The sequence below is a fragment of the Nicotiana tabacum genome, chromosome 22, assembly GCF_000715075.1.
Source record: "Nicotiana tabacum cultivar K326 chromosome 22, ASM71507v2, whole genome shotgun sequence".
NCBI classification, from domain to species: domain Eukaryota; kingdom Viridiplantae; phylum Streptophyta; class Magnoliopsida; order Solanales; family Solanaceae; genus Nicotiana; species Nicotiana tabacum.
Window position 1 is genome coordinate 211,158,800 of NC_134101.1, and position 26,201 is coordinate 211,185,000.

Consider the following 26,201-nt stretch of genomic DNA (forward strand, 5'->3'; position numbering starts at 1 on the left):
CAAACTTTTGTTAAATCAAGCCACTCATTGGGACCATGCATTAATTGTAATATGTATACCTACATTCATCTACTATTTGGGGGATATCATCACATTTCACTTCATATCTTGCCTCATAGAGGACTCTGTCGTACCCGAACTTAAGAGGTATCGACAGTATGCGGCTTCATCAGGACTCGACGTAGTCGGCCCCAAGAGGACTCAGTAGCCTCACATCATACATCACTCCATACCCGGCCCCACACAAGACTCGGTTGTACCCAACCTCTGGTGGTCTCGACAATACCCCGACCTTACATGATTTGACATAGTCGGTCCCAACAGGATTCGGTAGCCTCATATCAGACATCATCGTACTCGCCCATACAAGGGCTCGGTAATATCTCATATCATGTCTCATCATACCCAACTGATTATTGGTTACACAATAGGTGCCGTACTCGACCGTCTATAGCGTGACTCTGTAATGTAAAATAGATACATATATATAAGTGCAAAACAGAGTCAATTTTAAGGAAATACAAAAATTGAACTCAGAAGATATCATATTTTTCCAAACTCGGGGTACTATTTGGAAATACCTCAAACTTGAAGGAAATGCCACCGGTAAGAACAATATAAAAGAATAGAGATAATACTATTGAGAAGATCTTAGAACAAACCAATCTCACAATACAGAAGTCCTTGAAGGATAGAGACGCTTATACCAAGTCATGCCAAGAAAGAAAGTTGTCCTACATACCTTGTTAAAGAACTAGCTATGCTTATATTATGATTAACTCTGCCTCCAATGAATCTCCAAAATCAACACAACATGATAATAGATAAATACAATGACGATTTCAAGCTTCTTCACGCTAGGTCCTACAAGGTTCGCCTCTGATTTAGCGTTAGACTTGGGGATTCTAAAGGGGGGTTTGAGAGCATTTTGGGTGAATTAAAGTGGGTGACATTTCCTAGGACGTAAAGATATTGATAAATCAGAAGACGAGAAACTTGGAAATATATTAACAAATGGTAACCAATCTGAATTCAACACTCCAAAAGATGACCAAGAAGTTCATATTGATTATGAAGAACTTACTAGGGCAATGCAAAACCTTTGAAGTTTGAAGATTATATTTAATAATTTGAATTTACCCTTTTTTCTTTAATTTAGTTGTTGTAAATATAAACTTTAATTTGCAAGTTTGAATTAAAAAAAAAGAACTTGCAAATAGAGATTCTTTCAGACCGGTACCGAGACCGACCGGTCTCTTTTTCCTCTAGCCCGGCCTGTCCTGGCGCGACCCCTTGACACCCTTATTTGAACCTCCTCCCCTCAGCATTTCTAAATAGAGATTTTTATAAATTATGTTTGCTTCTTTATTTTTATCATTACTGTTATTTTATTTTGTTCTGAAAGAAAAAGAGGAAATAGAATGAGTGAAAGGAAGAGTAATTAGTTTTCCAAAAATCATCACAAAATGAATACTTTCCTAAATTCCGTACTTCTAGAACCAGATGCACTAGACAAAACGAGAAAGAGGAGTAGCATTAGAAATAGAAAAATTATATGGACCCAAATTTGGGCTTTTCCTTCTTTCTTTGCTTTCCATAGTTCGAAAGGCCAAATCGGACCCAAATTATATTATTTCCGCCCTAATTTCAAAATTAGGCGAAAGTTTCTTCTTTCTCACCACTTCTGCTCAGAACTTGCTCTCTGCAGTGTAATCGAATTGTAAGTTCCTCTCGCTTGCTCCGTTAATATTTCTTATGATAAGTGTTCTCCTATGTCTCTCTTTAGATAAATATTTAAAACCCTTTTTTTCCCGATGATTCGTAATGGTGAAATACTAATTTAAAATTGGAGTGCAATGCTTCTTGTTTGCTCCCATGGCGTAAAAAAAAGGTTAACTTCGATTCCTAGTTGTTTGCTTCCCGTGTGATAATGCCTCCAAATTTTCTGAAAATTTCTATTAAGAAAAGAGAAAGGGGAAAAGACAATTAAGCTGAATTAGTTATCATTCTACTAATAGGGCAAAAACAAAACGTTTTGGTTCTATATAAACTGTTGAATCCACTTTACATAATGAAGATTCTAGTATAGGGTTCAAATTTAGGTTTAGGTCACATGTTCAAATCCTAGGCGTGACACTCTTGACTCCTGATATGCCCTTTGAGTGTTAGTAACCAATTCTCTGAACATTTCTATTTAGAAAAGGAAAAGGGGGAGAAGACCTTTAAGATTAATTGTTTATCATTCTACTAAAGTTCTAGCATAGTAGATGAAAGTCATTAATATCAAGTCTCTACAGCTTAAAGAAAATCCTTCTAGTTATCCAAATAAACGAGTTCAATTTTTAACTTGCTCAAATCTAAGCGTTTTACATATTTGATTAAAAAGTACCATTTAAGCTCATACAAGTCCATAGAAACGGGTCCTTGAGTTAAGATTACTATGTTAGAGAATTAGGCCGTCAAAGTCTTTAAGAAATACTCCCTCTGTCCCAAAAAACAGCATGATCACTATTTGGGGAGTCAATGTTTTCCTCACAATTTTGACTCAAAGCAAGTGTAATATTTTCTAAATATTAATTTAAAAAATAATAATACAACAACAACAACAGCCCAGTATAATCCCACAAGTGGGGTCTGGGGAGGGTAATATGTACACAGACCTTACCCCTACCCCGAGGGCAGAGAGGCTGTTTCCAGGAGACCCTCGGCTCAACACAGCGATAAGAGACGATATATTAGTATTATCAATAGACTCATAATAAAATAACATAAAATAACATAGCATAACATAAAATAAAAATAACAGCAATATAAGAAATATAGGAAGTACGAAAAAGATGGAAGATATAATAATATCCAGCAGATAAAGCCCTGCATCAGTAGCTGACCAGTGGCATCCTAAGACTAACTCCTAACTGGCTAGTCTCACTCTAGTGCGCTGTAGAAATATTCACAACTTCCCCCTAGCCTACAACCTTAATGCTCGACCTCCACAATTCCCTGTCAAGGACCATGTCCTCAACTTATTATTATTAAAAAATAATAATAATCAAGAAATTAATGTCCAGATTCATCTTCTGTGTGCTGACTCTCATACTCAGAAGTCAAAACTCCTACATTCTTTGTAGGACGGAGTGAGTAACAATTTTTCGTCTATTAAGATAGTTATTTTTGGAGAATAGCTTTGTTTCTTCTCTAACAAGTAATTTTGCTGGCCTGTCTACTCATTTTTCTACTTCATGTTTTTCTATTGCAGCATATAGCCACCTTGTTGTAGCAAATTTTTGCCGTTAGTTGGAAAACATAAACTCTTTAGGTGCACAGAAGAATGGTAAGTTCTCATTTACACCATAATCTGTCCTTCCTAAGTTGATCAGGAGAAAAAAAGTGAAAAGGACCAAGAATCAGCATTAAAGTAAAAACTGTCTGGTATTACTTACTTTAAATTTTTTTTTAAAGAAAGTTGGAAGCTGCCTAGATATCCTACGCTGGTATAGAAAAGAGAAAGGAAGAAAAAGGACTAAAGTATTTGTTGATGAGACAGAGGTCAGAAGGTTAAATGTTACCTGTTAGTAAAGGTGCAGTGCCATCTATTGTATGCATCAGCAGGAAGGAAGAAATGTGTGGCCATAGTTTTTCTTTTCATTTTTTTTAATTGCCATAGTTGCTTCATACAATTTCTTGTTTGTGCTGTTTCAGTCTGGCAGAAAAGAAACTGTTTTAGATTTGGCAAAATTTGTTGACAAGGGTGTGCAGGTCAAGCTTACAGGTGATAGACAAGGTGTGTCATACAATCTCTTTTTGAGTGGTTTAGATATACTTAAATCTAGACCTATATGGGCTGCATTTAAATCCTGTGATAAAATATAGATGTAAGGCTAGTTATTCGTACATTTTTAACCCTGTCACCAAACCAATTCGTTCAGTTATTGATGGCTGGAATATTTGGAAACCAAGTAGCTTATGTTTCCCTGAAGGTTAAAGGATGCAGGTCTGATCATGCCAAGTTTGATCCTTTAATCTAATAGGGCCCCGCGTTGGTAGGAGTGTATGGATTGTAGTCTCTTTAAAAATATTTCGGACAATCCGCACCTCATGAGCTAGCTTTTGGGTAGAGTTGGACCAAGGTCCAATTTTTTTTAACAAAGACATTGACCCTCTCAATTAGACCTTGTTTTGTGAAGAATAATCTCTGTTGGTTAGGGAATCGTATCTCGTCAGTAACCCAGTCAAGTGTAATTATTGGAACTTTCATCGTCTCAATCACACTTTTTCATGTTAAAACAACTTATCCTTGTCTTCAGCTAGTTTTCGACTTCCCTTTACCTCTTGTAATCATGTTCTCTTGCTGTAGCTTATGGCCTGGACCCTGCGTGAAGGTGGGATACTTTGTGCACCGCGTTTTTTTTTTTGTTTTTTTTTTGCTGTAGCTTATGGGGTTATGTTGTTCATACCTCGCTATATCATGGTCAGGGCTGTAAGAAGCACAAATTACAATTTTTTTCTGACCTGCTAATTAATTCTCTCTTCACAGTGGAAGGAACACTTAAAGGCTATGATCAGCTGCTAAATCTTGTCTTGGATGAAGCCAAGGAGTACCTTAGAGGTAACACAACTACTCATAGCAGTCTTTTAGAGTTTTATTGAGTTCAAAATACCTTTTTTTGGGGTTTCATGCAACTTCTGAAAATCTTATTTGCCTATCATTTGTAACTTTTGAAAATTCTATTTTTATTATCAAGTGGTGGTCAGTGAATGAAATGTATTGTTCCAACTTATTTTTCTACATCAATGTAACATCCACAAGTTCAGTCTTGCCTTTGTTGATACTTTATATTTTCTTTATCATTTGGTCAAGTAGAATTACCTTTTCCTTGGAGCCCCCTTCGCAAAGCTTAGCTTGTACCAAACTCAGATAAAGGAGATGGGTTGTGATAGGTTGATGGCCAGCCTGAAAATAGTCTGCCTGTGATAATCCTATTTAATTTGGGATTGAGCATAGTAGTGATGTTGCTGCTGTTGTCGTTGTTTAATTTTCATTGGGGTGGTGGTTATAAATCCTCTCTTCTTTGTTGCTTGTGACATGTCATCTTTACACCCCTGTAGATATATCTGCTTATGTTCTGAAGTTCCGATATTCTGTTTGTCTTGAACTGATGGTTTCAAGTTTTAATCTTGTAATGCATCAATAGAAATAGAAAGTAGAGTCTTTGTTCTCTAACATAGGAGATGATCAGCTATGCTCATTTTATAGGCTTTAGAATGTTAGTTGTCAGGAAAGTGCATCTGTAGATTGCCGAATGTCAAGTCAAGACTGAGATACTTGGAAGTTGCCCTTAAATAACTTTCCCTTGTTTCAAAATGTGGGTTTCGCCGTAGTTTTCTAAAGGCACATTAAAATCCATTTTAGTTTGCTAAAACTACAAAGATCTCTGTTCTACTTCTGGAATTGCGTTTCTTTTTTCTTTTTCTCTTTCGCGGAAACCGCCTAGGTTCCAAAATCGGATATCTTAGCAATTTATAAATATCAAAACATACTTGCACAGAAAGAGGACTATGGCCACCTTCTGGATTCTACTGCTGAATTTAACAAACTCAATCCTTTAGAAAAGGGGATTATGATTGGGTCAACTATAATCCAATGCCGAAACTAGAATTCCTGTTCCTAATACTTCCTATCTAAATGTAACACTAAATACAGTGTTAAAGTAAGTCTCGTATGAAGGGCTCATTTGCAGTTACACTTTGGTTAACACAAAAAAAGAAATTAAGACCCCTCCTCCTTCATACGAGTATAATCACTTAAGCTTTCAAAAACAAGTCCATTCAATAGGCTTGACTTGACTGACTCTAAAGTTTGACATCGGCATGTTGTCCAACATGTATGTCCCTTTAGCCTCCTTAGGGAGCTTCCCATAGGCATAGTACAAAGCTGTCTCACTACATGTGGCGACCCATTTAGCCAAGGCATCTGATACTTCATTGGCCTCTGTATCGCAGTGTTGATCCTAGAAACCATTCCGGTGCATAATCTGTCGAGTGTCTTCAATTTTCCCTTTTTTTTTTTTGATTTGCACCGGGTGTCCGAGTCTCTTCGAGCCCCGACTATTCCCGGGGGTGCACAGGCCCTCGGCAAGGAGTTTCCCGCAAGTGCACCGCGGTTAATTCAGGTTTTACCCAGTCCGATGGCCCTCAGAAATTGTTTGCACCCAGTGGGTTTCGAACTTGAGACCTTGAAAGGGAGCAAACCCCAAGGCTCAAGTCAATTGCCACCAGGCCAACCCCTGAGGGTTTTCAATTTTCCCTTTGAGTTTCCAATTTGTATTGCATATAGCATTCAGCATGTTCACTACCAATTCTGAATCGCACTCCTTAATCACTTTTCTGTAGTCATAATTCCAACACCACCAAGTACCATATCAGGCAGCTCCAGCTTCTGAATTATTATTGCTTCCATTTCTTACAGGGAATGCAACAGCCATAACCATCCCTCCACATTTATACTCAGCATCCGCTTCTGCACCCAGCCCCATCTCTGGCCATTTAATTCCCATCAGTATTCATTTCAAATTTCCCTTTGTTAGGATACTTACATTTCACCTTTATAGTGGTTAATCTTGGTTTAAATGCTTCCACCACTTAGCAGATTTCAAGTCAAGGTATGATCCAAATAATTCTGGGGAATTTCTTAGTTAGCATAGTGCTAACTTGAAACATGATCTGATGCTTCATGTTTGCCATTGAAATTTTGGTATTCCCCTATCATATCGAGCATCGCCGTTTCAAAATCTTCCAGCAATAAGTAACGGAACTGCGTGTAAAATCAACATATGCATGTGATTTCATTGTTTGGCACTCTACCAATTCTTCAAAATGTCCCTGTGATGAATGTTGACACAGTTCATTCCCAAGGGTCCAGCAAAAAAGGACCACCGTTTCTTTAGCTGTTTCACCTTCTGCAAAAACATGTGAAAGAGTCTCCCTCGCTGGAATTGCACTTAGTTTTGCATAAGCCTCTCTTGCAAATGCATAAGTTCTTTACTTGTTAAAAATTGATGGTCTCATCCGATATCCTTTATTAATGTGTTGCAAATATACTGCTCAATTTCTTAGTTTACTAGTCTTTAGTTAGGGGGTTGGTAAATATAAGAATGTCATTGCTCTATAGTAATGAAAAAAATAAGAGGGATGTCAGTGCAGCTTTATCAAACTGAAATGTTGAAGCAATTTGCCACTGTACTCTGCTCTAGTTTCGTGTTGAAAAATAAAGTATTTTAGCACTTCTATTACACCTATATTATCATATTTGGGTAGCCCTAAGCATCAGAAGAGATAAGTTGCCTCTCCTGCCCTCTTACTAAGGATTCAGAATTTGCAGTGTTGCCCTACACTTCCAAAGCACTGTTTCAACTTAGTATTGGGTCATATCTTTTTACATGCTGCATTCATGCGTCTGCTTTATTTGTCAGAGTTTCATGATCTATGTAGAGACGAGCCACCTCCTGCCTTCTTTCTCTATGTTGCATCTGTGGGTCGCAACCGTTAATGTAAAAGGAGATTACATGCTTTGCCAGTTTGTGCTTCTTCAATGGGAGCCTGTTATTGAGAACTTCATGTAAACTTAGTCTATTTTGAAAAATTTAGTACAGTTTTGTTTATAAGAGCTCTTGGTTTGATCTGGCACATGAAACTAGTTTGCTAATGTATCAAGTTTAACTTGGAGTATTTAGGGTGAATTTGGTAATTAACAACCTTCGAGAAGGAATAGATAATGCACAATTCATTTCTAAGAAGCAGCCTCCGACGCTGCGGGTTTGGACCATATTTTAACTAATTCTCCTTTCCTTTGGGAAATGAATGCTTGCTTATTCTTGATGTGTACTTGCTGGAGGCAAATCTAGCTGACTTCACAGATTGTCATCCCTTTCTCCAGATTCTTTATTTCAGTACAATGGGACAGCAAATTATTTTACTAGTTATCTTAGCAGCTATTCATCAAATTGATCATTCTAATGTTTCCAGAAAAACCAAGGTTACCTTTCATGGGACATGTTAATCGTTTTTCTTTTAATCTCTTTCATTGTTCAGTTGATGATTTCAAATTGTTTTGCTGTAGATGCTGATGATCCCCTGAAGACTACCGAGCAGACACGAGCTCTTGGCTTAATAGTATGGGTTCATTAATTATCATACATATGTAGTAGTTTTCTGCTTTCCACTAATGCACATAATTTGCAATAAGCTTTTCTAAATGCTGCTTATATTCAACTACTGGGACCATCATTAAACACACTTGTGAATTTCTTGCGTTCTTTTTTTCCATTTGCTTTTTTACCTTTTTAACAGTTTGGGGAGGGCAGAAGTTATACATGAGAAGTCATGGCATTGTTTTCCTAAATTGTTTTATCAAGTGTTCGAACTGCATTAAAACAATATTAGTATTCATTTGAATTTTGAAGTAGTTTCAATCATATGTCTGTCAAAGAATATGTGCCTTTCAGAGAAGTGCCACAACTTTGGTTGAAGAATTTATTACAACTATGGTGGCTAAAGTGGACGTTAACATAATCTGATCACTTTCCTCTGCTTCTCAAAGCGTCCCTTTCTTGTGCAGGTCTGCAGGGGTACGGCAGTAATGCTCGTGGCTCCAACTGATGGTACAGATGAGATTTCCAATCCTTTTGTCCAGCCAGATGGGGCATAGACGGATTATCATTGTTATTTCAATTTAGCCAACTGTAATGCTGTAAACAGTGCATCTTTGCCTTGTGTTTGGCCCACCTAGAGTTGGTTAAAGACGTCTATATACTTTCAGTGAAGATGGAACAAATGCCTGGATTAGTCTGTTTCTATGCTTGAAATGTTGCACCATTCAGAGCGTTAGTGTTCTATTTCTATTCGAGCCGACCTAGAATGATGCTTCAAAGTTGAATTGGAGATAAGTTCACGCTATATGGAAGCTCATCTGTAATTTATCCATTTCCTTTGATGTGAAGTGATTTTAGTTTCCTATTTGCTATATCAACGTCATCGACTTCTGTTTTTTTTTTTAAATTATTGTTATTATTTTTTCTAAACATACATTTGGACTGTTTCCCAATTTGGCATGTCATCCTGTAGGGGTCATATTAATTTTTTCTTCGTATTTTATTTGGCTAATCTTAAAAGCACATCTCCTCCCGCGCCGATAAAGGAGAGAACAAAGTTAACGACGAAAGAATGAACAATCTGTTTTCCTCTGAATGACGGCGTTAGTACTACATTCTTTAGAACTAAACGGTCGTGTATTCCTATTTTTTTCCTGTAATAATGCCATTTGGGTTGTTTCCCTTATAGAGATAAAATTGGACAATTCCTCGTGTTCTAGGGAAATGGTTATCTTTTGTACACGTATTGTTATAGTTTTTATAAAGGGATTTTTACCTATCTATACCATGTATCAAACCTTATTACCCTCAATGTTTAAGGTTTGTGTTTATTACATTTAAGCATACCAAATTACCATTTCTATACCATAATTCAAATTAAGGGTATAATTATTCCTTCATTTATTTTAGGCGTGATTTTAGGACTGTATTTTCACGTTATTTGGTTTACCCGCCTCTCTCTCCTCCCACACCCCCTACGATTTACCTTCAGTTAATTCCCCCCCACCCCCACGATTTACCTTCAGTTTTTCCTCCATTCTCGTACAATCTCTTCTCACCCACAATTACCATCACTTTTTTCTCCACTTAATTACCTTCAGTTGATAGTATCCCCCACGATTTGAATTCACTTCCATCTTTGTCTTCAACTCCTAAATCATGAAAAAACCAACACTCCCCAAAAAAAATCATCAAAAGCTATATTAGCTGATATTCCAACCTTTGATTTGGGTGTTTTAACACCAAAATCACCACCAAAAAACCCACAATCGATGCATGCAAGTGAACAAACTACTGGTATTTCATCTCCTAGACAAATTCGTGCGGAAATGAGAAGCAAGCATTTGCACGATGTTGATGTTGGTGGAGTTGATAAACTAGTCGAGAATCAACTGAAACGCAAGGGGAAAAAGTTGAGTGTAGATGACGATTTTGTAGATGATTCTCCCAAAGTTCCATCTGTGAAAAAACACAAGGTCTCTTCTTCTTCATCAAAACCAAAGAAGAAGAAACCCTCAAAAAAAGTACCAAAATTGGTTAAGGAAAAAATTTCAATAAAGGCAAACACTATTTATGTTTCCTCACTGTTTTGTAGTTTGATTTTGGTTGTAAAAATCTGTTGTTCAAGTGTTAATTTAGTGTTCAAGCGTGTTTTGGCCAAATGTGGTATTGTCCTAATTTTGTAGATTATTTTTCGCAATTTTGTAGGTTTAATGGAACTGTGATTATTAGACAGTGTATAACTGTAGTTAGTTTGTAGTTGATTTGTAGTCCGATCGTTAAATTGTAGAGATGGTATTTTTCATTGCAACCTGTATTGCTGCTACATTTAACTTCATTCTAAATACAATTAATCTACATTTTGTGAGTTACTTGAAGTAACTGTTACATTCTGTAGATAATGTTTACACGTGCATTGTTCTTCTTTGATTGTTCAAGTGTATTTTGGTAAAATGTGGTGTTATCCTAATTTTGTAGATTCTTTGTCTCAATTTTGTAGTTTAATTGGAACTGTGACTCTTAGACAGTGTATAAATGTAGTTAGTTTGTAGTTGATGTGTAGTCTGATGGTTAAATTGTAGATATGATATTTTTTTATTGTAGCCTGTATAGCTCATATATTTAACTTCATTCTAACTACAGTTAATCTACATTTATGTGAGATACTTGAAGTAACTGTTTTGTAGATTCTTTGTCTCAATTTTGTAGTTTAATTGGAACTGTGACTCTTAGACAGTGTATAAATGTAGTTAGTTTGTAGTTGATGTGTAGTCTGATGGTTAAATTGTAGATATGTTATTTTTTATTGTAGCCTGTATAGCTCATATATTTAACTTCATTCTAACTACAGTTAATCTACATTTATGTGAGATACTTGAAGTAACTGTTACATCCTGTAGATAATGTTTACATGTGCATTGTTCTTCTGTTGTTGTTTTGTAGTTATAGGTGTGGGTAGGCTATTCTTCTTCTAGTTATATTTTGTATTTGTCATGTAGTTATATGTAGATTACTGCTTCCTTTTTATGCAAACTACTAATATTCATTAATTTTATATTTTCTACAGAATGGACCTTACTTTGCACAACAAAATATTGATTATGGTGTGCTTAGATTCCACAGTTTGTGTGATCCTAGCATACCTAGCCAGATACAAGCTTTACTCTCTCCGAATGCTTTAAGGGTTTTCAGAAAAACTTGTTTTAGTTACTTATTAGGTCTCCCCACAATCTGTATGCAAAACCAATCACTTCATCTTCTGATGAATTATGAATTGACAAAGTCTACTGACTCATATTTTTCAGTACTATTTAAGGGTGAAAAATTGAATTTTTCCTTGAGAGAATTTGGGTTGATAACTGGTCTTAATTGTGTGAATAAGTTTTCAGACTATGGTTACACTTCCACCTATGTTAGCCCTTTAATGAATACATATTTTCCGAACAAAGAAAGGGTTGAGAAATGGCATTTGAAAAATGTAGTGACTAATAAAGCATGGGCAAACGATGTGGATGCGGTGAAGTTGTGCATTCTTTATATGTTGGAATTTTTTGTTTGTCCTTTTGATAAAGACCATGTGACTTTCATAGACAAGTTTATGTTCTTTCTAATAGAGTCTGGTAATTTTGAGTCATACCCATGGGGTATCAAATCCTTCAAGCAGGTTATTGAATCTGTCCGACATCGTCTTAATCCCCATGTACATTCTTATCTGATACGGGGATGCTCATTAGCCTTGCAAGTGTGGCTATATGAGTGTTGCTCGTCCGTCAGCACCGAGCTTGCTACGAGATGTTCTGAATCTATACCTCACATTTTAAGATGGTCAGCTACAAAGGGGCAGATTTGGTTAACTGCAATTGAAGAGAAGATGATCAAGCCTGAGTGGATCAAGGTATTTTTTTCCACTTTTGTATGATGCTACAATTACATTCATAATAACTACATTGAATCTACATTTTTTTTGTCACTTGAATTAACTGTTATTTTCATCATTCAGTTCACAAACATGATTGAATCTGGAGAAGAGCTTGGAGTGCTTAATCTGCCAGACAAGATTCAATATGAAGATGAACATGGTGCTCAACCATCATATGTTCCAACTGCTGCTTCTCCATCATTTGAACCCAAATATACAGATTGTCAAGAGGACATTGAATCTGTCAGTAGCAAGCTCATGAAGTTGGAAAAGGGGATTGTGTAGGTATTATGAATAACTACAATATATTGACATAATTTGCTACATTTTGACTTCATTACATAACAATTATAGTATGTTATACATTGTAGTTAATTTGTGGTATAAATCTATAACAATTATAGTTTGTTGAATTGTAGTGTAACTGTAGCAGTTAGAATAAGATTACCAACTAATTATATATTTAATTTTTAGGTTGATGGAAAGTTAGATGCCTATAGGAAGGATGTTTTTGAGGAACTCTCAAGCCTTCGAGAGTTCATAGATCAATCTTTGAAGGGTGTTATGAATGTGATAAACAAGAGGTTTGATTTGGACGAGTCAAAGGTAAGAATTTACATATAATTTTGTACTAAGACTAATTAAGACATATGAATAAAGTAGTCTCAAATATTCCCCAAAATTGTAGTTTGCTGGTAGTTCAACAAAAAATAATTACCAACATCAAGGAGAGAACAACCAGCAATTCCAGTTCAATGCTGGTGATCAACTGCATGGAAGCACAAGCAATACAGGTATCTACAAAATTCCTACATACATATCTACAAATTTCAAGACAACATTATTTAATTATACTAATCATTTTTTTTACTGTGTGTTGCAGCTACAATTTCTCCAGAACATTTTCAACCACATGTTGACTTATATCCTGACTTCCAAGAAGCAGCTGAGGCATATAAAGCAGGTACAGAACCATTCCTTCATTACAATAAGGTTTTTATGCAAAATTTTAATAATTTACACCTTAACTACATATTCCTACATATATCTACAATTCTCATTCCCAATTATTCATTCAAGCTGATGTTTCAGCAGAACATCTACAAGGAAATATTGAGGAAGAATCAGTAATTGATGAAGTGGCTGAGGCACAACAAGCAGGTAATATATTCTCTATATTCTCTATAACTTCATAATACTGTTCATATCTACATAGATCTACACTTATCTACAGAAGGTGAAGTTCCACAGTCGCCAATTCACGGTGTGACTGTGACTGAAGTTGTTCCTGAAGGCATTGATAAAAAAGTTGTTCCTGAAGGCATTAAAAACAAAGGTTTGACATTGGATGACTTTGAGCTGCCAGAAAACTTATCACAGTTGGTCATGTATGGCGAGCCCATACGAGATGAATCAACCCCTGTTCATCCCGGTAGAACCAGGCAACCAGGAAAACTTGCACGATCACCTTTCACATCTTTGTATAGTTCTGGAGGCAGCACATCTGTTGGACCTAAATTTTTTTACCTCAAGCACCCCTTCACAAGTGTCATAGGTGAAAATGTAGATCCTGAATTGACAGAAAGGTTCACTAACTGGTTATACATTCGTAGTGATAAAGTATCTAGGAGGTATGAATGCTTCATTTTACACTGTTTGTTCACCATTTTTATACTTTAAAATTGTAATTCATTTTGTCAATTTTTTGTATTTGATCATCTTTTTTTGTTATTACAGGAGGAAATATTACTTTTCCAAGAAGGATAACCAAATCAAGCCTTGGTTGGATTTTGGTTGTGAAAAGATTGATAAGAAGGACTGGTTTTATGACCTTTCTCACCCCAGACAAGTCATCAATAACACAGTAAGTATAAAGAACATAATCATTCACAATATCTGTTTTGTCTTCAGCTGTGTAGTGTAATTGTAGTTTATTTTTCAGCTATGATGTGTAATTGTAGTAATATTGTAGAAAACATATATATGTTACTATATTTATGTCTCAACTGTGAAATTTTGCTTTTTATGGACCTTATGTATCATATGTGATGATGATTGTATGTACAAACTGGAATTTTGGTACTTTTGACTGACTTGGAATCTCCGTGTACCACAACTGTAGTTACCTTGTAGTAATATTGTAGAGCTTGTGATTGTGCCTATTAATATTAACTGTAGGTTGAACTTGCTGATTATTGGGAGCTTAAGTTAGGTGGTATGTTTCATTTGTTCCTCTGTATAGTGAATAAATGTAGACAGTGCATAAATATAGTTAATGTGTAGTTGTTTTGTAGTCTGATGGGTCAATTGTACATATAGTACTTGTTCACTATGGTTCATACAAACTACAATTAAATTACATTTTGTGAGGTACTTGGACTAACTGTTATATTTCTGTAGTTATAGTGTAGCTAATTTGCAGCAATCTGTTAGAGTTTTTAATAAATTCAAATTGTAGTTAATCTGTAGCTGTCTTGTAGGCAAATGTGGTTACACCGTACCTTATTGTATATGTTTATTCTATTTTGGCAGCACATTGATGTTATTATGTATTATCTGCGAAAAAGAGGCAAATATGGCCCCAACAATAATACTAGGTTCACAACCACGGATTGCTTGTTCAAGACAAAGATTGAAAGAATCTATGACAAGTTCATAAGTTCTCCACCGGAACAAAGGTATTTGGTTGTTAAACCCGAGGATGATGTTGGAGAATATATTCTTGGGTACAGAATTCTTGCTAATGTTGCCTGGGATCTTGTTGACTATGTGCTCATACCTGTGAACCTTGTAGAGAACTTCCATTGGTTGTTGCTAGTTTTTGACATAAAGGACAGACAACTTTATGTTTATGATTCCATGGTGAGAGCAAACCGTCATAAAATAGTTGAGACATTGGTTGACAAGTTTTCAATCATTATCCCTCTGTATTTGTCATACACTGGTTTCTATGGTAAACGTAAAGACATTAACTTCAAGAGCACAAAGGCATACATCGAAAAACCAGTTACGGACCCCTCTCGATATACAATGGATGGTTGCTGAGATTCCACAACAAAAGGAAGGCTTAGTGTAAAAAACTAATCTCCCTTTCTATATGTTTAATTTTTTTATTTTAATCATTTGTTATATAATGAAAAATTATCATCTTATGCAGCGATTGTGGTGTATTTGTGGCTGCATTTGCGGAGTATGTTAGCCTTGGAGATTTGGCAATCCCAAAGGAAGATCTTTCTGATATTGACCAACACCGTAGACACTATGAAGCTCTACTATGGGACTATGCAACAAAGAAGCAAGAAGATGGGTCAATCAGTGAGAGTGAGGTTACTGGCAGGCTAGCAAGGAGGAAGGGTGCTCCGGCAAAAAACGAGAGGACTAGAGTGCAACGAAAGAAGAAATAGACTATTGTGTTCCTAGTTTGGTCTGTGAAATTTGGTAGTTGAATTGGAAAACAATGTAGGAAATATGTCGTTTTGGTTTTCTACAACACTTTTTGTTGATTACATTATACTCGAGTACTCTGATTACATTTTTACAGCAACAGCTTTGTCTTACAATTTGACTTTAATCTTCAAGTTATTTTTATAAATACCTTCAAGTGCCAAGTAATATCTGTATATAACTGTCATTTGTTACACAGCAGAAAGATAAAATAAATACAGGAATCATATAAATAATTTAGCCATCTTTTATCAACAAGGTTTATCAAAAAAATCCAATTTATCTACATTTAAACTACGTCAAACTACATTTTAACTACAACTCCTCTACATATGAATAACAGGACTACAGTTCTAACACAGTTAAACTACATATTCACTACAATCTGGATACAATTTACGTTGAATGCATTCTTTATTAATATCAGTTTTTTTGTATACAGTAAATATTAAAGTTTAACTATTCTATAAAAAAAAGACAACTTTAGATGCTTGACAGAATACATAAAAACATAAATAGTGCAGATACACAAATTGATGTTTATACTTCTTATTCATCTTCAAAAACTTAAACAATTACACAAGAAAATCCGATAATTTGAGCACACTAACATTTATTTTGAATAACTATTCTAACTACATGATATTCATTTCTTTTTCGGCGCATTCTTGCAAGTTCTTTTGTTATGCCCTTCACCTCCACAATTGCCACATGACACCTTGTATTTCTTTGACTTTATTTCATCAAATGTTTTATATCTTTCCTTGTGAGGTCTCCCTGACTGCCTTTTATCTCCCGCCGGTGGCTTTACTACCTCATCTAAAATATGTTGTGGCACATCCCATTTGCCTTCATCAGGAAGAGGATTTACTGGCATTTCATAGGTAAGCAGAAGGCTCTTCCTTGTGTAATACGGAGAGCAATAGTTTTCGTATGTTTCATTCCTATGCCTTAATGCTGCCAAAGCATGCGCACATGGAAGTTCATCAAGTTGGAATTGTCCACAGCTACATTTCTTGTTTTCTAGACACACAATGTACCGCTTCACACCATCTAAACAGTATGTATATGATCTGTTGAAGCCCTCATCTACAATTGAAGTCCAAACAGAAATAATAATACATCAATCATTAAAATGGATTATCAACAATTTACCTACAAATCAACAACAAATATATTACAGCTCATCTACAAACTATTATTACCGACAATTTGACTACAGTTTAACTACAATCTGAAAAAACTGCAGCTAGTACTTTTTTGATTCTACTGCACCAAAAAAAATATCTTACCCTTAGTTTCTGAGATAATGTACTGTTGTCTTCCAATTCTTTGTTGTATTTGTGACCAAGGTATGTGAAAGTACCCTTTGCCTTCGATAACTTTTCTTTTGTCCAACGTTCAAGAAGAGTCCTCATATACTCAAATAGATCAAATATTGGAAGCTCTCTTGCATCTTTTGTTACAGCATTCAACGACTCAGCAATGTTTGACGTCATAGTAAAAGTTCTATTCACCGTTGCATGTACTCTTGACCATCTATGATAGCCAATATCATATAGGTAAGACTTTACACGCAGGTCTACCTCTTCAATCTTCAACATCCTTTCATTAAATTCATCCATAGTGTATGACCGTGCTGTAGCAAAGTACAATTCATGTAATTGTAGATGTCCCTTCTTGAATTTTGACCTTATATTTGTCCATATATGCCACATGCAAGAGTAGTGTGCCAATCCCGGATAGACAACTGATGTTGCCTTTAGTATACTCTCATGCCTATCTGAAACAACACACATTGAAGGTCTTTCACCATATGCCTCCTTGAATTGCTCAAAGAACCACTTCCAAGACGCGTCGTTTTCAGAATCAACCACAGCATATGCCAAGGGAAAAATAGTACCTACATTTTTAAGACATAAAATATGATTAAATAACAACTACAATATATATTGAGAAATATAGACATGTTAACTACATTCTTTTATATAACTATAAAATAACTACAACATAACTACAATTTAACTGCATTTTAAAGACTGTCTACAAAATAAGTACAAAATTATTCCATTATTTACCTGCTGCATCCATGGTGCTTGCTGTCATCATAATCCCCCTGTAGGCTGACTTTAAGAATGTCCCATCAACTACTACTACCGGCCTACAATGTTGCCAACCATTTATTTATGTACAAAGAGCAACAAATGCGTATAAGAAGCAATTATCTGCTGCCTTCTTCAATTTAACAACAGAACAAAGATAATTCTTCTCAAGAATATAAAAATATTTGGGTAATTTGTTGTAGGAGTCACACAGATTCCCTCTCAAAAACTGTAAAGCTTTTTCCTTTGCTCTCCATGCTTGCATGTAGCTTAGGTTCAGTCCATGTTCGGATAACATGTCAGTTTGTATGTCCTTTGGTGTGTAAACAGTCTTAGGATCACAATACTTTGGAACGACCATGCTACCAAGTACTGCTGCAGTACGTTTGCGCTGTATGAATGTTTCGTCCATTAGGCAGCATGTGTGTTGACGGCTGAAACTTCTTATCTTGAACATTGCCGAATCATTAATTGACGTTGCCTTGAAATACCATTTACAGCTTTCAGCAGCACATATAAGCCAATAGCTACAAAAGAAATACAATATTTACACAAATTTATGAAAAAACTACAATTAACTACAAACTGACTACAATTTAACTACAATTTATAAAACCCACCTATCTTCAATCATACACTGATTTTGTTGATATATTATCCACAAATAACTACATACCTTCTATGACTAGATCTTTTTACTCTGAACTGGAACTTGTGCATCACTGAATAATTCTTCATTGCAGCAGCTACTGTTTGCTTGTCCTGATAAACTTGTCCTTCTTCAATATATGTTTGCGTAGATTCAGTTATTATTTCACTTTGATATTCCTCTATAGCTGGTGAGGATGGAAATTCAAGTAAGTTTAGGGATCCAGACGAACCTACAAACAATAAATTCATAAATGTAGTTTCTATGTAGATAATTTTGAAAGCAACATTGCTTTATCCTTTTCAGTACTATGTGAGCTTTGTAGTTTAATTGTAGGTAATTGTAGTAATATTGTAGATAACATAGTAACACCATAACTCTCTGCAATGTCGAATCAAACATACCTGCACTGGTACTTTCATTGTTGATTGCCAATTCCATATTGAAATCTCTTACGCTTATACATAAAGGATACGAACCTAAGTTTTTATTCTCCTTTTTGGTTTCCATGTAAGCACGAACCCCCATATCATTCCTAATCTCCATTGGAGGACAATTCTCGTTCACAATGTATTTGATTTCTATAATTTTATCCGATGTATCAATCGATAATTGTTCTGCAATTGTAGAACTGAGAATTCCGTAGTTTGCATTATCATCTACCACAATGGCATCAACTTCAAAATCTCTAAATCTGCCATAGTTATCCCAATTACCATTCGATTTCAGCATTATTGGGATTTTTGACATGATTTCGTGTAGTTGATAGGAAAAAAGACGAAGAACAGATATAGTTTCTACAATTTGAGTACTGATATTGACGAAGAGCAATTTTGTACAATTTGAGACGAAGAACAGATATAGTCTCTCTTCAGTAATTGTACAATTTGATTGCGTTTTTTGTTGTAGCTGATATCAACAGAGATCTCTTTCTGTTGAGGAAGGAGAGAATTACGCAACTGGTGCCTTCATCAGGAAGAGAGATTTATTCAGTTTCAAAATTCGAATAAAATCCTTGACAGAATCACATCAGATTTGGTGTCTTCATTTTAGGGCTTTTTTAATGGCAAAATCTACCTATTTTTGGATTGGTATATAATTTGTAGTAAAAGTGTGGACTACATGGGTAAATAACAAATTATGAACATTTTTGGTAATAAAATTTGATATATGGTATAAATAGGTAAAAATCCCTTTTATAAAACATTGACTGCTGTCTTTATTTAGAATTGGACTGGCTTGGCTCCCTATTTTTGCCTTCAAGCTGAATTTCGGGTTTTCGTCATTGTTGTACTTTAAAAAAATTAATAACTCACCTCGTTCTCTGAATGAGGATTAATGTTTGTTTATTTTTAGAGTAAGTTTTTAATGATCTTTCTTTGAAATCAAACTCGCCTGATATGAATGGCGCTAAAAGTATAAAAAAGAAAAAAGAAAAAAAAGGAAAATAAGTAAGATGGTAATATAGTACGTTTAGTTATCTATCTAGTATGAGAGACCTTTAGTAAAATGCCTTTTTTTTTTTAAGTCCAACGAATATATTTTAAGGACTTTTTCTTTTCATATATTTCTCTGTCATATGAAAAGGAAATTTACGACTTTCAGTTTTAATTAGTTTATTTTATTTCATTGACAAATGATGAAAAGAGCATATTTTATAGTATTTTTGCATATTAATTCTTGAGTGATTCGCGGGAGATTACTTGATTTTTGAAGTGAAATATGCTCAATATGTGTTTCTTATGTGTAGAAACGAGTTTGGATGATAAATGATCAAAAGATGAAAATTTGACACAAACAGGAAGAGATGGAAAGAACTGAGAGCTCGTCCAATCTCGTGCGTGGCACGAAAACGAACGCGAAAAAGGAGAAAACTGAAGGCACGAAACAACGAAGTGAAGAGAAGGCACGGATCGCTCGCGAACTAGAAAATTGTAAAACCTGAGTCTGCATCCATCTGCGCGCGACACGCGAAGGCAGACATGGATTCCAGCTCTCCTATCCGAGATTGGATTGTATTGGACGACCCTCCACCCTACCTAGGTCATATAAATACACGCTAAACATGATTTTTTACATAATTTTGGAGGAGGATACACTACATTAGGGTTACACAACTGATGATAGGCTATAATTGCGTATTTTAGTCGTTTATTACTCTCTAATTTACTACACTTTAATTGAGTTTGAGCTTTAATCGCTAGTATTTTGCATTAATTGTGTGTTTTATGCCTTGTAGAAGTGATTCCGAGCTATGTAGATATTATGAAATGAATTCAAGTGATTTGGAGCATTGAAGTCTTAGTAAAATCCCAAGGAATCAAGCCGGGATCGTGTTCGGGGATCAACGGATGATAGTTAAGAACGAAACGGAGAATCGAGCGGGCATACGATGTATTGTCTAGTAAAATACACATAACTTTTCACTCAGAACTCCGTTTGGACTCCACAATATATTGTTGGAAAGATATTTGAAAGAGTTACAACTTTCATGTTTTGCATTTTTGTGAATTCCCACTACCGCGGCACGTGGTGCGGCACGCCTGTGGAAATTTCTTGCAGCCTATCAGAATCAACAATCTGAACTTTCCCACTGTCGCCCCCACATGGTGCGTCGCCCCATGCGGTGCGGTAGTGCAAATTTTACAGAGTGATTATCCTATTTCGCGCGGGAGAAGGTATTTTCATCTGGGTCCGACCCTACTTGGTATAAATACATGTAAAAATGCTATTTTAAGAGTTGGGCATACTTTTGACATAATTTAGACCTATGGAGAGCACGGAGCCGCTGTGGAGACCGGAGATTGGACCTAAGGAGGAAAGAATACACTAGGAGCAAGGCGGAGAATTCTTCTAGGAGTTTTTCACTTCCTTCTTCCTATTTTCATTATTGGTTATGAATTTTAGTATTGTAGTTACACATACTATTATGAATAGCTAATTTGTTATCTAGGGTTTTGATGGAACCTGTTGAAGGATGATTTTCTCGTTATATTAATATAGATTTGCTGTAGTATTATCTCTATTTGTTCAACTATATGCTTATTGCTGTTGATTGAAGGACCCTCAATTAGCTGTTCCTATTTAGTGTGCGTTACTCGGGAGAGAGTGTATATTTAGGTAGTTGTTGAACATCATCACTCCTAACGTATATGAGGGATCAATACGAAGGGTTTAAAGGTGGGAGCTGCAATTAAAGCTAGCTAGCGTAATTCGGGAGAATATCTAGTATATTGTTGTAATTACTCGGGAAAGAGTTACGACGATCATAGTGCTCATGATCAATAGAGAAGACTTAGGTAAATTTATAGAAAACGTAGCGGGAAAGATTCCGACAATTTGGGAAATCATAACTGTAGGCCTCCTTAATCTTTTCTCCAACCCGTAGTATCTTTAGTTGTTAATCTACTAATTTAATTATTTAGTTAATTAGATATAAGAATCCTAATATTTATAACTTAGGAATTGTTCGAGCTTGTCTTCTAAGCAATATTGAACAGTTGTAGCTAAGTCTTAGTTCTCTGTGGGATTCGACTCCGGACTTGTAAACCGTTTTTATTTGCAACGATCGCTTAGTCCTTTTTATAAGGCATAGTTGGGTGTGATCAAATTTTGGTATCGTTGTCGGGGAACTAACGGTATAGTTGTAGGTGTACATATTGCTAGGTTTCAAGTTTGAACTTTTATTTTATTTTTTAGTATTTGATTTTTTTATTTTTATTTTAGTTTATTTGAGAAACATGGCTTCATGGAATTATGAGAATTTTGATGTTAGTAATTCTACTTTTAATCCTCCTTATGCATATTGTGAAGGAAATCACCCAGGGCAAAATTATCAAAATATTCCCGAGAGCGAGTTTTATGCACCAACTCAATCTTATGTGTGGAATGTGTGTGATATGTATGGTCAAGATGGTCACTTTCACGATTGTGCTTATATTTCTTACCTTCCCCCAACCCCTTACTTTGATGGTTCTTTTTTTTTTTTTTGGTGAAGTTAGTAGGAACATAGAACCCAGGGAAGCTGACCTAAAGAAGATCGAAGATATGTTAAAGTGCCTTTTGGAACAACATAGTAAATTACAACTGTAGATAGAAAGGCAAGAGGAAACTATTCACAACTTAAAAGTTCACGTGAGTCAACTGGTTGAATATTTTAATGTTCAACAAGCCAATATTGTAAATAGTATCCAAGAAGAGCGTGAATTAGATACAAAAATTAAGGTGCTAGTGGACAAGATCAGAGTTGAACACCAACGATCAATCAAACTAGATTTTGAGGATGCGATGTCGTAGAAGAGATACTAGAGACAATCAAGGATATTTGGGATACATATTTAATTGACTCTATTGTCATTAGTGTTGAGAATGTAGACAGTCCCAATGTTCATGTAGTTGAGCGCATTGGTCCACATTCCAAGCATTTTTTCACATTGTGTTTGGATGATAATATGGAAATAGAGTTGTCCGAGCCACTTGAGGAGTCAAGGAATGAGGAACAAGGTGCTTACATTCTGGAATTCTTCTTGCCAGAAAGTTGGGATTACACATCTCATCTAGAGGCCAAGAAGTGCAAAATACTACATTATTTTATTGGGCCAGTCAGATTCGTTTCACCACCCCAGGAGCATGATCATAAAGCAGAATAAAAACTAGGGGTCCAATTCATAAGTTCAAAGTGGAGGCAAAAAGTGATTCGCGTCGTGTCGCGACGTTAAATCAAGCGCTTGTTGGGAGGCAACCCAACTTTACTGCTTTCTTTTATTAATTTTTTTAATTGTATTATTTTTGTAGTATCGATTTTTGATTTTCTAGGAGCATAAGTTGCCAAACTATTGGAAGGATGCAACATCAAGCTAGATGGTTGGAACTAAGTGTGAGGTACTTGCACGAAGGATCAAGCCTGAGAGAAGTCTGAGTACCCGCCTAATTGTTATGTATCATAGCTAACCTCTTTGAGCCTATAATCATGTTTCTTTGGCAACCAAATTACAAGCCGTACCCAATTGTTTGAATTGACCATATATTTGAACCTTTCACCTCTTATGAGCACTTGAATTGTATTTGTAAAAGTTAAAGTGTGAGGTTGTTGATTTGGCTTTTGAGTGGAGCTAATGAAATAAGGAGAAAGTTGCAGTGTGCTGAAAAAAATAAATAAAAGCCACTTGAATTGAAAAAGAAAAAAAATTAGTTGTATTGTTGTGAAAAAAAATTCTTGATGGTGGTGGCTAGTGATATACTTGTGCTTAAAGAAGTATGGAGTTAATATATATTGATGTGAATGTGGAATCATGGTTTGACATAAGTGTGGGATTTGAATATTAAAGTATATGTATTAAAGTGCTTAGGGAGGTGTAGTCACTCTTATATCCAAATGTATCCTACCCGACCCTAAGCCTACATTACAACCAAACAAAGTCCTACTTGATCCTAGACTGAATGGGGTCGATTAGTAGTAGTACACTACGAGCAAACCTATGGTGCATCTTTTGTGGCATATGAATGTCGTTTATGAGAGTGAGTGAATTCTTTCTATCTTGAGTTCCTAATTGTTCTTAACTTTTATATTGTGTGGAACTACTCTCTTTTGTTGTATGAGGGCACTTGATTCATGAAGGAAATGTAATATCAGTGACCTCTATGTTAGAGTAAGTGTGTGAGTTGTGAATAATACGTAGTACTTGTGAGTCAAATCTTGAGGTGACGATGTTATGCTTTTGTGCTTAGTCTATTTTAAATATTATGGGTGTGATGAGTTAGGAGAATTATTTAAAAAGGTCGTGTCTATATAAAGTGTAGTTTGATTGCTTGAGGACGAGCAATGGTTTTAAGTGTGGGGTGTTGATGATAGGCTATAATTGCGTATTTTAGTCGCTTATTACACTCTAATTTACTACACTTTAATTGAGTTTGAGCTTTAATCGCTAGTGTTTTGCACTAATGGTGTGTTTTATGCCTTGTAGGAGTGATTCCGAGCTATGTAGATATTATGAAATGAATTTAAGTGATTTGGAGCTTTGAAGTCTGAGTAAAAGCCCAAGGAATCAAGCCGGGATCGTGTTTGGGAATCAACGGATGATAGTTAAGAACGAAACGGAGAATCGAGCGGGCATACAGTGTATTGTCTAGTAAACTACACATAACATTTCACTCAGAACTCTGTTTGGACTCCACAATATATTGTTGGAAAGTTATTTGAAATAGCTACAACTTTCATGTTTTGCATTTTTGTGAATTCCCACTACTGCGGCACGTGGTGCGGCGCGCCTGTGGAAATTTCTTGCAGCCTGGCAGAATCATCAATCTGAACTTTCCCACTGCCGCCCCGCATGGTGTGTCTCCCCATGCGGTGCGGTAGTGCAAATTTTACAGAGTGATTATCCTATTTCGAGCGGGAGAATGTATTTTCGTCTGGGTCCGACCCTACTTGATATAAATACATGTAAAAATGCTATTTGGAGAGTTGAACATACTTTTGACATAATTTAGACCTAGGGAGAGCACAAAACCGCCGTGGAGATCGGAGATTGGACTTAAGGAGCAAGGCAGAGAATTCTTCTACGAGTTTTTCACTTCCTTCTTCCTATTTTCATTATTGGTTATGAATTCTAGTATTGTAGTTACACATACTATTATGAATAACTAATTTGTTATCTAGGGTTTTGATGGAACCTATTGAAGGATGATTTTCTCGTTATATTAATATGGATTTGTCGTAGTATTATCTCTATTTGTTCAACTATATGCTTATTGTTGTTGATTGAATGACCCTCAATTAGTTGTTCCTATTTAGTGTGCATTACTGGGTAGAAAGTGTATATTGAGGTAGTTGTTGAACATCATCACTCCTAATGTATATAAGGGATCAATACAGAGGGTTTAAAGGTGGGATTAGGAATAATGAAACCTTGGGTGTCAAGTGAGCTGCAATTAAAGCTAGCTAGCGTAATTCAGGAGAATATGTCTAGTATATTGTTGTAATTACTCGGGAGAGAGTTACGACAGTCATAGTGCTCATGATCGATAGAGAAGACTTAGGCAAATTTATAGAAAACATATCGGGAAGGATTCCGACAATTGGGGAAATCATAACTCTAGACCTCCTTAATCTTTTCTCCAACCCGTAGTATCTTTAGTTGTTAATCTACTAATTTAATTATTTAGTTAATTAGATATAAGAATCTTAATATTTATAACTTAGGAATTGTTCAAGCTTGTCTTCTTAGCAATATTGAACAGTTGTAGCTGAGCCTTAGTTCTTTGTGGGATTCGACTCCGGACTTATAAATCGGATTATATTTGCAACGACCGCTTAGTCCTTTTTTATAAGGCGTAGTTGGACGTGATCAACAACACCTTTGGAAGCAAGAATACAGTAGAAGTAAGGAGGAAGATTCAACCACGAGTTTTTCCTTTCTTCTTCCTGTTTTCTATTGTTGGTTATGAATTTTAGTGTTGTATTTTCACATACTACTATGAGTAGCTAATTTATTATTTAAGTTTTTTATGGAACCTTTTGGAGGATAAATTCTTGTTAAGTTTGAATATAATTTAGTCTTTGAATTTCTTTACTTGTTCAACTACGTGCTTATTTTTATTGATTGAATGACCATTAATTAACTGAGCCTATTTATTATATACTGCCTGGGAAAGGGTACATATTTAGTTAGTTGTAACAATGTCACTCCTAACGTATATGGGGAATCAATACGGCACGTTTAAATGTGGGTTTACGAATAACAAAGTATTGACGTGGTCATAGTGAGCGGTAAGATTGTGCCAACTAGCGTAGTTCGAAAGAATATGTCTAGTAAATTATTGTAGTTGCTTGGGAGAAAATTATGATACCTGAAGTGCTCACGACCAGTAGAGAATAATTAGGCGAAATTATGGGAGATAACGGGAAGGATTCCGACAATTGGGAAAATCATAACTCTAGA

At 35.6% G+C, this 26,201-nt stretch overlaps 2 protein-coding genes across 2 annotated transcripts; one reads left to right on the forward strand and one right to left on the reverse strand.

The window, feature by feature from the left end:
- Window positions 1-1,542: 1,542 nt before the first annotated feature.
- Window positions 1,543-9,012, forward strand: LOC107765381 (sm-like protein LSM7). The gene is made up of 6 exons (XM_016584017.2): window positions 1,543-1,720; window positions 3,257-3,331; window positions 3,700-3,781; window positions 4,535-4,606; window positions 8,117-8,169; window positions 8,615-9,012. Exons 2-6 carry the CDS (start codon window positions 3,329-3,331, stop codon window positions 8,702-8,704), a joined length of 300 nt encoding a protein of 99 aa, XP_016439503.1. The 5' UTR covers window positions 1,543-1,720; window positions 3,257-3,328; the 3' UTR covers window positions 8,705-9,012.
- A 7,144-nt stretch (window positions 9,013-16,156) lies between these two features.
- Window positions 16,157-19,011, reverse strand: LOC107765386 (uncharacterized). Its single transcript, XM_075243375.1, has 6 exons — window positions 18,666-19,011; window positions 18,289-18,493; window positions 17,825-18,139; window positions 17,589-17,671; window positions 16,826-17,413; window positions 16,157-16,599 (listed from the first exon to the last, which is right to left on the reverse strand). The coding sequence occupies exons 1-6, from the start codon at window positions 19,009-19,011 to the stop codon at window positions 16,157-16,159; spliced, it is 1,980 nt and encodes a 659-aa protein (XP_075099476.1).
- Between the last annotated feature and the right edge of the window lie 7,190 nt (window positions 19,012-26,201).

Bases quoted from the DNA above. Each gene is read 5' to 3' on its own strand.
- LOC107765381 (XM_016584017.2), top strand. The intron at 3,782-4,534 runs GTGTGTCATACA...CTCTCTTCACAG, and splicing joins GCTTACAGGTGATAGACAAG to TGGAAGGAACACTTAAAGGC. The intron at 4,607-8,116 runs GTAACACAACTA...GTTTTGCTGTAG, and splicing joins AGCCAAGGAGTACCTTAGAG to ATGCTGATGATCCCCTGAAG.
- LOC107765386 (XM_075243375.1), bottom strand. From the start codon at position 19,011: ATGTCAAAAATCCCAATAATGCTGAAATCGAATGGTAATTGGGATAAC. The intron at 17,672-17,824 runs GTGTGACTCCTA...GCAACATTGTAG, and splicing joins CAGTTTTTGAGAGGGAATCT to GCCGGTAGTAGTAGTTGATG. The intron at 17,414-17,588 runs GTAAATAATGGA...TTAAAAATGTAG, and splicing joins AAGCACCATGGATGCAGCAG to GTACTATTTTTCCCTTGGCA.